Source organism: Helianthus annuus, chromosome 10, assembly GCF_002127325.2.
Source record: "Helianthus annuus cultivar XRQ/B chromosome 10, HanXRQr2.0-SUNRISE, whole genome shotgun sequence".
In the NCBI taxonomy this organism is placed as follows: Eukaryota; Viridiplantae; Streptophyta; class Magnoliopsida; order Asterales; family Asteraceae; genus Helianthus; species Helianthus annuus.
Genome location: NC_035442.2, coordinates 178,937,057 through 178,948,937, shown reverse-complemented (window position 1 = coordinate 178,948,937; position 11,881 = coordinate 178,937,057). Strand labels below are relative to the sequence as shown.

The 11,881-nt window shown below is 36.3% G+C and overlaps 1 protein-coding gene across 5 annotated transcripts; it reads left to right on the top strand.

Annotated features, from left to right (window-relative positions):
* The first annotated feature begins 2,993 nt into the window (after positions 1-2,993).
* LOC110886920 (polyprotein of EF-Ts, chloroplastic) lies at positions 2,994-9,325 on the top strand. 5 transcript variants are annotated; one of them, XM_022134808.2, is made up of 8 exons: positions 2,994-3,146; positions 4,501-5,887; positions 5,990-6,091; positions 6,152-6,239; positions 6,332-6,424; positions 6,513-6,563; positions 7,089-7,803; positions 8,468-9,325. In XM_022134808.2, the coding sequence occupies exons 2-8, from the start codon at positions 4,580-4,582 to the stop codon at positions 9,111-9,113; spliced, it is 3,003 nt and encodes a 1,000-aa protein (XP_021990500.1). In that variant the 5' UTR covers positions 2,994-3,146; positions 4,501-4,579; the 3' UTR covers positions 9,114-9,325. The 5 variants fall into 5 exon arrangements, with proteins under 5 accessions (XP_021990500.1, XP_021990499.1, XP_021990498.1 ...); XM_022134807.2 differs by having other exon boundaries at positions 5,990-6,239; XM_022134806.2 differs by having other exon boundaries at positions 4,501-6,091.
* Positions 9,326-11,881: the final 2,556 nt, after the last annotated feature.

The window sequence follows — 11,881 nt, the reverse complement described above, 5'->3', positions numbered from 1 at the left end:
TGAACTATGGGCAAAAACATAAATTTAAGTTGGGGGTAAAATCGTAATTTTGAGGTAGGAGAAAAACATGTTTTCATTTTGAACGGGGGGCAAAAGCGTAATTTTAGACGAAGGGCGAAACCGTAAATTTAAACTGAGAATAGAATTAGAAATGACTTTTTGAACTGAGTGCAAAAGCGTAAATTTTGAGCTAGGGCAAAAATATAATTTTATTTTGAATTAGGGGCGAAAACGTAATCTTAAATGAAGGACGAAACCGTAATTTTAAGCTAGGAATAAAATTAAATTAAAATTTGGTTGGTCTAATAAGGAAGAGTCAGGCAAGCTGCCTAAATGAGTTTTTGAACCGAAGGCAAAAGCGTAAATTTTGAGCCAGGGCAAAAATATAATTTTATTTTGAATTAGGGGCAAAAACGTAATTTTAAATGAAGGACGAAACCGTAATTTTTAGCTAGGAATAAAATTAAATTAAAATTTGGTTGGTCCAATAAGGAACTGTCTGGCACCATTCCCTCAACTTCAAAATGTATATGTAGTAAATATTTACCCTTCTAATTTTAATATACACGTGGCATATAACACTGTTCATATTATGTTTTTAATATATATTCAATAATTTAATATACACGTGGCATATAACACTGTTCAAATACTTATGTTTTAAATATATAGGGTAATTTTGTTTCCTTAGATTTTTCACGTCGCAACACATAAATCATAAGTCGACTCAGTTATTCTTTTCTATATTTTACATTTCGGTCAAACTTTTGCGAGTTAAGAGCCACAATGCGAGTGTTTGGTTCAACGTTTTTACGTATACTTTTTGTTCGATTTAAAGGTCCCGCCGCAAAGCGCGATGTCACACCCCAAAAACGTCGCAACGGAAATACAAATGTAGTGTTGATGGAGATTGGTACCCATCAGTATTTAGTGAATGATGCATTAATAATTTTTAGACGTTTAACTTAATTTAAACACAACTATTTAAGTTTTAAAGTGAAAACACAACCACGTCATAGTTGTTTGATCCCTTATGGATCTTAAAGTTATTTAAACGTTGTCCAAAAAACATATTTTCATTAACAACATCCACTAAACACATAACATGCCAAAATCTCGAAGTCAAATAAGGTAAAGATGCAAATCCCAAATAAACATTAATAACAATAGATTATTAACTATACATCACAAAAGATTAAGAAAAAATAATGTTTCAAATATCATAACTCATATATATCAAACTCTTAATTATTATTATTATTATTTTTTTTTACCTTTCAAAAAAAAACTAGGTGGTGTTGTAGAATGTAGACTGTAGTGATGTAGTATGGACCAAGTTTACAACCATCAGAAAGATCCTTCTCTCATGGCCCAGTTTTAAAATACTCGGCCCACTTGCTGATGTGATAAAAGAGGGGTATAAATGAAAATCGCATCAAGCTATTACCTGGGCTGATAATCTGATATGATAAAATAAAAGCCCAACCCATTTTCAAATGTCAATTAACTACTTAAGTAAGCCCAACCCATTTTCAAGTGTCAATTAACTAATTAAGTAAATTTATTTTTTATGATTATATTTGTAGTTTCAGTTAAATTTAATCTTTTTATATGTTGACGTTAATAAAAAAATATAATAAGAGAAATCGTAAAGCTATAAAGAAACATGCAAATAAAATCCTAGAAAGTGTTTTGTATGTTAACGTTAATAAACATATAATAGGAGAAAACTGTAAAACTATAAAGAAACATACAAATAAAGTCCTAGAAAGCGTAACTATGTAAAGGCGGTAAAGCGACTTTATATTGGTCTTTGTTTAATGAGCTCGTGTCCGAGCCTGATAAGCTAATAGTGATCGACCCATTTTCCTAAAGAAAATGACTTAATTTGGATAATCTTCCATTCTTCGTTGGTCTCGATCTTTCTACTTGTCTCAGTCCTCTCTAATGAACATATTCACGTTCACAAAAGCTTCAAAACCCAAGAGTTCTGGAAATAAAATTCAATCTCAAAGCCAAGAGGAGATTAATTTATAGACATTATGTACCAAAGAGGAGATTACAAACCCGTACAAACAATTTGGGCCCAACGGATGAGAAATGTCCCCTCAACCCAAATCACAACCGGCCACAAGAAAAACAAGTCAGTTCATCATCCGCCTATGTAAAATAATGTGTTGGACAATCGATGAAGAATGCCCGTCAGCTCGAGTATGAGTTCATCATCACTTAAGTTTTTTTTTTTTAATTTAGGAATTGTTTTTAGTTTAATTTAACATTAACGGTTTCTTTTAATTACACATTTAAATGATAAGTAAATAAAGTTAAAAGAAATATTAAAAGATAATTACATAATCATCAACAAAGCCTCTCTACAACACCCCTTCGACGGTAAGTCATGTAGAAATAAAGTGTGACTACATGACAAAACTTTTTCAAGTTTTTTGTTAACAAGCATCAATGAAGGCCTCATAACACATAATTATAGAAATAAAAATAATGAAATAATTAAACATTCTAAAAATATTACAGTTATAAGTTACCCCATCTTTTTAACCGCCTGTCACCACTTAAAAATCAAGCGTTAAATGCCTTTAGTCCAAATGTTTTATTTTTCGTCTATAGGTCCAAAAGGTTTTACTGTTGTCATTTTAGTCCACTAGATTAACTTCATCCATTTTTTCTATTAATGAGAAGGGCAATTCGGTCATTTTATATGTAACTCTATTAACTAGAAGGGCAACTCGGCCATATAAAATGACCGAATTGTCCTTCTAGTTAAAAAAAATCGATGAAGTTAACCTAGTGAACTAAAATGGCAACAGTGAAACATTTTTAGACCCACAAGTAAAAAATAAAACATTTGGACTAAACTGATAAAATGACCCAAACCACAAGTACTAAAATACGATTTAACTCTAAAATCAAAGATAAAAATATGAAAACTATTAAGATGATGAGATAAAAAGAAAAAAAAAAACAAAGATAAAAATATGAAAAATATTAAGATGATGAGATAAGGGTTTAAAGACCCACCTTTCATTTCTCTGTTTTTCATCATCAGTCATTCACGAAGACAAGCATATAGCGATAACACAGCACAAAGCTTACAACTTTCTTCAAAGAAACCGGCTTTTCTCTTCAGGGTAACTTCATTTTCCACTTGGGTATCTCTAATTTCTCAATTATATGAACTGGGTCTGTGTAAAGTTTCGTAATTTACAATCTTGTTTCAATTCTGTATGATGAATTGAAGTTAATCCCCAATTTCTGTACAGCTTATCTGCACTGGTTTAAATCCGTTTGGCTTAATTTTCCACAAATTAGTTTTGAGTTTTATTTAAAACTATTGAAATTAAATGTTGATGAAACTGTTTTTCTTTTTTTTTTTTTTTTTTTTTTTTTTTTTTTTTTTTTTTTTTTTGCTAAGGGGAATAATTTACTAGTTCATCTTGATGAAAGTTTGGTTCTTTTTTGTGGGTTTTGTAAATTACTTGGATTCTTGAGGATATTTGTGAAATTGGGCTTAAATTATGTTGCCCGACTACCTGCCATTGCTTTGTAATTGCCCTTTTTTCTTGTGGAATGATATTGTTTTTTCACAAAAAAAAAAAAATAATAATAATTATGTTGCATTTACTTATTCTATTTGAATGTGATTGTATGTGGTTTCTTTTGATTCTTTTTGTAAGCAAAATTGAGATTTTATCCATTTGATATTGAAGATAATGTTAGAGATGAGATAACTTGTGTTGCAAATTCGACAAACGGGTTAGACAGGGAGTTTGATTTGGATAAATCTTGTGGTAAATCGGTTTTTTGCTTGTTTTTATAATAGGAGCCAATCTTGTTTCTTTGGCAATGTATTACTGATATCTACCACATAACAATAATTTTTTTTTTTTTTTTTTTTTTTTGCAATTCAATTGGTGAACGGTATAGTTGGTTAACGCCATAACGTTTTGTGTCATGCTGTTTGGATAACGGGTTTGACTGACCCGCCCAAATTTTTTCCCTTGTTTGTTTTGTAAATAATAAAAAGATTATTACTTAAGAGTTAATTACTGTTTTCGTCCCTGTGGTTTGTCAAAAATCACTATTTCAGTCCATTAGTTTAAAAATTGCGATTTCAGTCCCTGTGGTTTCACTTTCGTAACCATTTCAGTCCACCTCGTAACCATTTCAGTCCTTGTACTAATAGAATAAATGGATTGAAATGGTTACAAAAGTGAAACCACAGGGACTGAAATTGCAATTTTTAAACTAATGGACTTAAATAGTGATTTTTGACAAACCACAGGGACGAAAACAGTAATTAACTCATTACTTAAAAAAGTTCCTTTCTTTGAACAATGCATTTTAGCTGATTATGTTATCGGTGACTTGTAACTCGTTCGATCTGTTCTCTTTTCATTGAATTTTAAACTTTCTACGGCGTTCGATCTAATAGAAACTAAATATGACTCAACTTGACCTGTATATGGTGTATTCGCTTAACAGGTGAAGAAGCTGATGAAGAATTAGCATAGTTACTAACCAACCGACCCGCACCAGACTCTATTCATATTCGGATAACAAGATGACACCTGTTATACCATCACCAACAAGCAGCATTTCTCTTATCCCCGGGTGCACTTTCGATACAATAAAGACCAAAAACGGTTCGATAAAATGCTGTAATATAAAACGATCGAGCCGTAGAACCGTACGGTCCCTACATGGTCAATCCAGTTTATTGCCTCTATCAACATCTCTTAGATTATTTCCACATATCCGAACATTTGGGTCCTACCATAAACCAAGATTCGTAGCACCGTCAGCCACTGGAGTCGATGTGGATGTAACGACGGAACAAGCCGACCAATCGGCTCCGGTTTCCGATCAAGATTCTAGTCAAACGTCGGAATCGACATCAACCGTTGATAAGTCGAAACAAAGATCAAGGCCCGCTAGAAAAAGTGAAATGCCGCCGGTGAAAAACGAAGAATTGGTTGTTGGTGCGACTTTCACCGGTAAAGTTAGATCGATCCAACCGTTCGGAGCGTTTGTTGACTTTGGAGCGTTCACTGACGGGTTGGTTCATGTTTCGCGGTTAAGTGATAGTTACGTGAAGGATGTTGCAAGTGTTGTTTCGGTTGGACAAGAAGTGAAGGTGAAGTTAGTGGAGGCGAACATCGAAACGGGCCGGATCGCGTTGACCATGCGGGAAAGTGAGCCTGCTAGTGGCGGCGAGACGTCTAGACCTCCTAGAAAAATGGGTCAAAAGTCAAACCAGAGGCGGGACCGAGACGAGGGAAGAAAAAGTACAAAATTCGTGAAGGGTCAAGAACTTGAAGGGACCGTAAAGAATCTTACACGATCGGGTGCGTTTATAAACCTTCCGGAAGGCGAGGAAGGGTTTTTACCGGCTTCTGAAGAAGCCGATGAAGGGTTTGGAAGTATAATGGGTGACGGGTCGTCGCTTGAAATCGGTCAAGAAGTCAAAGTTCGGGTCTTGAGAATTGCAAGAGGCCAAGTAACGTTGACCATGAAGGGCGACACCGATAATAAAGAGTTAGACTCAAAGCTTCAAGGAAAGGTTTATACGGCTACAAATCCGTTTCTTGTAGCGTTCCGTAATAACAAAGATATTGCTTCGTTTTTGGACGATAGGGCGAAAGTCGAAGAGAAGAATGTAGAAATAGCTAGTGAAACCGATACACAACCGTCAGTTGAAGAGACTGAAGTAGTCGAACCAGAAGAGGAAAAAGTCGAAGCTGTTTCTAATGAAGAAGTCAAAGATGAAACTGTTGCTCCCGAAACAGAAGATGATGAAAAAGTCGAAGCTGTTTCTGATGAAAAGGTCGAAGATGAAATTGTTTCTCCCGAAACAGAAGACAATGAAGAAGTCAAAGCTGTTTCTGATGAAGTCAAAGATGAAATTGTTGCTCCCGAAACAGAAGACAATGAAGAAGTCAAAGCTGTTTCTGATGAAGTCAATGATGAAGAAGTCAAAGCTGTTTCTGATGAAGTCAAAGATGAAGAAGTCAAAGCTGTTTCTGATGAAAAAGTCGAAGATGAAATTGTATCTAGTGAACCTGTATCCGAAGAAATTTCTAGTGAAGCATCAGGTGCAGATGAGGATGTAAAAGCGGAACCCGTACCCGAAGAAATTACTAGTGAAGAGAAAGTAGAGATACCCGAGGAGGAGACAACTAACGCAAGTGAAGAAATACCTCCACTCGAAAGCGTAACCGCAGGTTTGAATTCTTGCGTTTTGACTACATACTATACTCGTGATTTAACCACGTTTTGAATACACTCGTAACCGAAATTACTTCTTATAAATCAGATGTGGCGGAGCCCATTTCTGACGAAAACGGTAGCGTTATCAGTGAGGAAGAAAAAGTTGAAGCAGCTGCCCCTGCAGAAGCCACGACCGAAGGTTTATAATTATAATTTGTTATTTTATTATATACTATTTTTTGTATCACGTTTTATTACAGTTATATAACCAATTTTTGAAATTCCAGTTGAGGATGAAAAAGTTGAAGTACCCGTTCCCGTAGAAGCCACTACTAAAGGTTTATTATTATAATCTAGAGTAAAATGCCATTTTCGTCCCTGAGGTTTGGCCGGTTTTACGACTTTCGTCTAAACTCCAAAAGTTTGTTTTTCTGCATATGGATCTAAAAGGTTTGATAATCTTACCATTTTCATCCGGCTCGTTAACTCCAGCCATTTTTCTCTGTTAAGTCAAGGGTATTTCCGTCTTTTTTGTTAACTCAAAGGGCAATTTGGTCTTTTTCACTTTATGTAAAAAAGACGAATACCCCTGAAAAAGACCGAATTGCCCTTTAAGTTAACAAAAAGGATGGAAATACCCTTGACTTAACGGAGAAAATGGATGGAGTTAACGAGCCGGATGAAAATGGCAAGATTTCAAACCTTTTGGATCCAAATGCGAAAAAACAAACCTTTGGACGAAAGTCGCAAAACAGGCCAAACCTCGGGACAAAATGGCATTTTACTGTATAATTTATTATTTACTAATTATTGTATCATGCTTTTTAATGGTTATATAACCAATTTTTGGGTAATTATGACAGCAACAATATCCCCGGCTCTAGTGAAGCAACTGCGCGAAGAAACCGGTGCGGGTATGATGGACTGCAAGAAAGCCCTAGCGGAAACCGAGGGTGATTTAGTCAAAGCACAAGAATACCTTAGAAAGAAAGGTTTAGCAAGTGCCGACAAAAAAGCAAGCCGGGCGACAGCCGAAGGTAGAATCGGGTCCTACATTCACGACAGCAGAATCGGCGTCTTAGTAGAAGTCAACTGCGAAACCGATTTCGTATCACGTGGAGACATTTTCAAAGAATTAGTCAATGATTTAGCAATGCAAGTGGCCGCATGCCCTCAGGTTCAATATCTAGTACCCGAAGACGTACCGAAAGAAACGATTGAAAAAGAGAAAGCGATTGAGATGCAAAAAGAAGACCTTTTGTCGAAACCCGAGCAATTTAGGTCGAAAATTGTTGACGGGAGGATTAAGAAGAGGCTTGATGAGCTGGCGTTGCTTGAACAGGCGTACATTAAGAATGATAAGGTTGTGGTCAAAGATTTTATAAAGTCAACGATTGCGACGATTGGAGAGAATATAAAGGTTAAAAGGTTTGTGAGGTTTAACCTCGGGGAAGGGCTTGAAAAGAAAACACAAGATTTCGCCGCTGAAGTTGCCGCTCAAACTACGGCTAAGAAGGCGTCTGCACCGACAGCCGAACCACAACCTGCCGCAACCGAAGAAGTTAAAACTGTTGATGAGTAAGTTGATCGTTCCTGTGTTCAAATTAGGGGTGCTAAACGGGTCGGGTTCGCAGGCTGGCGGGTTCAACCCAACCCAAACGGGCCAAACACGACGCGAACCCGAAAATCGTGTCATATGTATGAACCCGAACATGACCCGTTCAACCCGAATTTATTTACTTTTAATTTTTTTTTGCAAATTAATATATTAAAATTCTTATTTACTAATTTTTTTTTTTTAATTTATATAATACAATTACATTTTAGTAATAAAATATTATGTCAATTTCTCTTTTTAAGTTATAATTATGGCATAAAATATATTGTAAAATAATAAAATATATTATAAATGGGTAAACGGGTCAACCCACTAACCTGACCCGTTTAGCTAAACGGGTTCGCGGGTTCAACCTGAAACTGACCCGAACCCGTTTAGATTAAATCCAAACCCATGAATTTCGGGTTAGGTTCGTGGCGTGTTTTTGGGTTGTGTCAGAAATTTACACCCCTGGTTCAAATGGGGTTTGGCTTGAAACACGTCATGTATGGGTCAAAATGGGTACGGGTCAAAACGAGTAGTTCGTTTGCTACAATCGAAATTAGTCGAACATGGTTAGATTGTCCCGGAACACTTTTTGTTAAAAGAATATAATCTTTTACAATGATGTTTTCTCTCTTATAGGGCACCAAAAGCAACGATTTCAGCGGCATTAGTAAAACAACTGCGCGAAGAAACCGGTGCGGGTATGATGGACTGCAAAAAGGCCCTGTCCGAAACAGGTGGCGATATCGAGAAAGCCCAAGAATATCTTCGGAAGAAAGGCCTTTCAACCGCAGACAAGAAATCAGCCCGTTTAGCAGCCGAGGGCAGAATCGGGTCATACATTCACGACTCCCGTATCGGAGTCCTAATCGAAGTCAACTGCGAAACGGACTTCGTGGGCCGAAGTGAAAAGTTCAAAGAGTTAGTCGACGACTTAGCGATGCAAGTTGTCGCATGCCCGAAAGTCGAGTACGTTTCAATCGAGGACATTCCCGAGAGCATCGTGAACAAAGAAAAAGATATCGAGATGCAACGAGAAGATATTCTGTCGAAACCCGAAAATATTAGGGGAAAGATTGTGGAGGGGAGGGTGTCGAAGCGGCTGGGTGAGCTTGCGCTTCTTGAACAACCGTTTCTTAAAGACGATTCGGTTCTTGTGAAGGATTTCGTGAAGCAGACGGTTGCAGCCATTGGTGAGAACATTAAGGTTAGACGGTTCGTTCGGTTTACACTCGGTGAGTCAACATCTGAAGAACCCGAAACCGAAACCGCAACCGAGTCATGAAGTTGAAGTGAGTTTGTTTAGCAGGATGATTGAGGAAGACAGAGATGGTTTGTTTTGCATTTTTGTACCGGATTTTAAGTTTTCTTGAATTATTATTTGCCATTTACAGAACATGTATTGTACTTCACTACTTTGTTTATTAACTTCAAATTGAATAATGTTACATTCACATAAAGTATTTCAATGATATATAAATTATTAAATCTTATTTAGGTTAATCTTGGGTCGGGTATTGGTGGAACTGGGTCGGGTATGTAATTGGCAACGGGTTTGGACCCGAGCGGTTTAGTCTTTTGGGCTTGCAATTTATTTTTGAACTAGGGTTAAGACCCGCCCGCGTTGCGGCGCGGGTACATCGTAAACACCGAATGGATTAGTCCAAACGTTATATGATGCATTGACCATATGAAAACACACATTTCGACGTATCCAGTTGAACTCAATGTAACGTGTAAAAGCATTGAGATTTGATCAAAAGTAAAGTAAATCAAATTCATATCGAACAATCATAACATATTATATGTGACCCAACTCAGACACAGAAAACATAACGGGATATGCACATGTAATCGAAAGAGATTAATTAGAGCTTTCGAAAAAATGGAGAAAAAGAAACCATACTTTGACTCCACTCGGTTCAAAACAAACTTTACGAAACATACATAAAATAAACATGAAAACATATTATATTTGACCTGAGTTATTTCCCAAAAAAATTTACGTGGAAACGTAGAACAACTTGAATTTATACCAAAACATACATAAAAATATGCACGTAAAAATGATTTCTTTAAACGAAAATGTATTATATTTGACCTGACTCGTCTATAAAAAAAAAGTTTACGTCTGAATGTAGAACAAATCATATTTATACATACCTCGTACATAAAATATGCACGTAAAAATAGTTTTTAAGTAAAGGAAGTATAGGGGTAAACCGAAACAAAATATTAGTAAAAAATTTAATAGATTAAATAAAACCGTCCCAAGTAGCACCAATGCCACAACGACATCGACTCTCAACATCGTAAAAATAAAATAGATAAAATGGTAAAAACTACACTGAACGAAAAGCAGACTAAAATCGTTGAACCACGCACACTTGTTACAGTGTGTTAATTCGAAGAAATTAACCAGAAACGTAAAACGCAGAAAATAATAACTTAGTCGATCTAGGACCCGCCCGTTGCGGCGAAATTTTCAAAAGGGAAAAAACGGACGCATTGCGACGGGTTTGTCAAATATGAAAAAATAGAGCAAAAAACGTTGAACCTCACATGCACGCTACGACATGTTAACTCACAAAATTTAGAACGAAACGTAAAACGAAAAACTTGCGAACGATAAAAAGTATGGGGGACGAAAGTTGTAAATAATAAAGTGTTTGTGTTAAATTATAAAAGATGGAAAACTTTGGGTTAAATGTAAAAAGAATTAGAAGGGGTTAAAATACAAAGTATGAAATATTTGGGTTAAATGTGAAAAATCAAGTTTTTTTTTGGAAAACTCCCCAAGCTTGGGGTACAAGTTCTAATGCACAAAAAAAGTTGATTCTTTATAATGTAATAATGTGACATGTTTTGGGCTGCATCTTGTTTACCAAAACACTAAGGTGCTGTTTGTTTTTTCGAAAACGTTTCATTAAAAAACGTGAGCTCTTCTTCGTGCAGACTTGGCCCAGCCACTTCTAAGATTTTCTAAGGTCTGCAGCACAACCACTCACCACCACCCCATCATCACCACCACCACAGTTCACCACTACCGTCCATCACCACCACCACCACCACCGTCTACCGTCCATCACCACCACCGTCCCCACCCACTACCGTCCATGACCACCACCATCGTCCACCAACCACCACCACCGTCTACCATCACCATCCAGCACCACCCACCACCACCGTCCGTACACCACCACCGGTTTATTTTAAAAGTCTGCATTAGTTAAAAAAAATAAACAACCTTTTTTCTTGCAGACTGCAGAGGTTTGGTTCACCTCTTCTTCTACAAATGTCTGCAGATGTGGTCCACAAACTGCAGACATTTTACCTCTTAAAAACAATCATCACCTACATGTGTTTGGGCACCTTCGTAGAGGAGTTACCAAACGTTGAATATCCTCTTAGGAATTTCAAAGAAAATAACATGCATATGACGTGTCATTTTGGTATTTTCTATTCAAACAAAGTTGAATAGTCTCTTGGAAAATTAATCCTTAAAACAAGTTCACATTGGATTGACACATAAATGGCTTTAAATGTATCATCAAAATCAACACACAATAGAGAATACCAAAACGACACGTCATATGCATGTTCTAATTTGACTAGATTTTTTTTAAGGTGTAAATTATCCGCGAATGTCAGAAGGTCTAGTATACGTTGTTTTAACTGGGTTCGTGCTAGAGAGCCCCCTCGCACAATAGATCCCAAATTTAAACCCTCAATAAGAAACCTCTATCACCTAGAATCGAACTTAAGATCTGGAGAGGAAAACTCACCTGAACGACCGGACCCACCATAAATGGAACTTAAATACCCGTAACCACCACCAGAGCACTAATGGTGATTGACTAGATTTTCTAGATACTAGTTATTTTCTAATGAAAGCTACCATTCAAAAAAAAAAAGTTTCAACGGTTAAGCAAGGATGATGATGAGAAAATTCAAGATCTTATCTTGAAATAACTCCAAAATATGTTGACATGACTAGTTGTAATTAAACGACTTAATCAATATATTTATCATCATCATCTTCATCATCTTCAG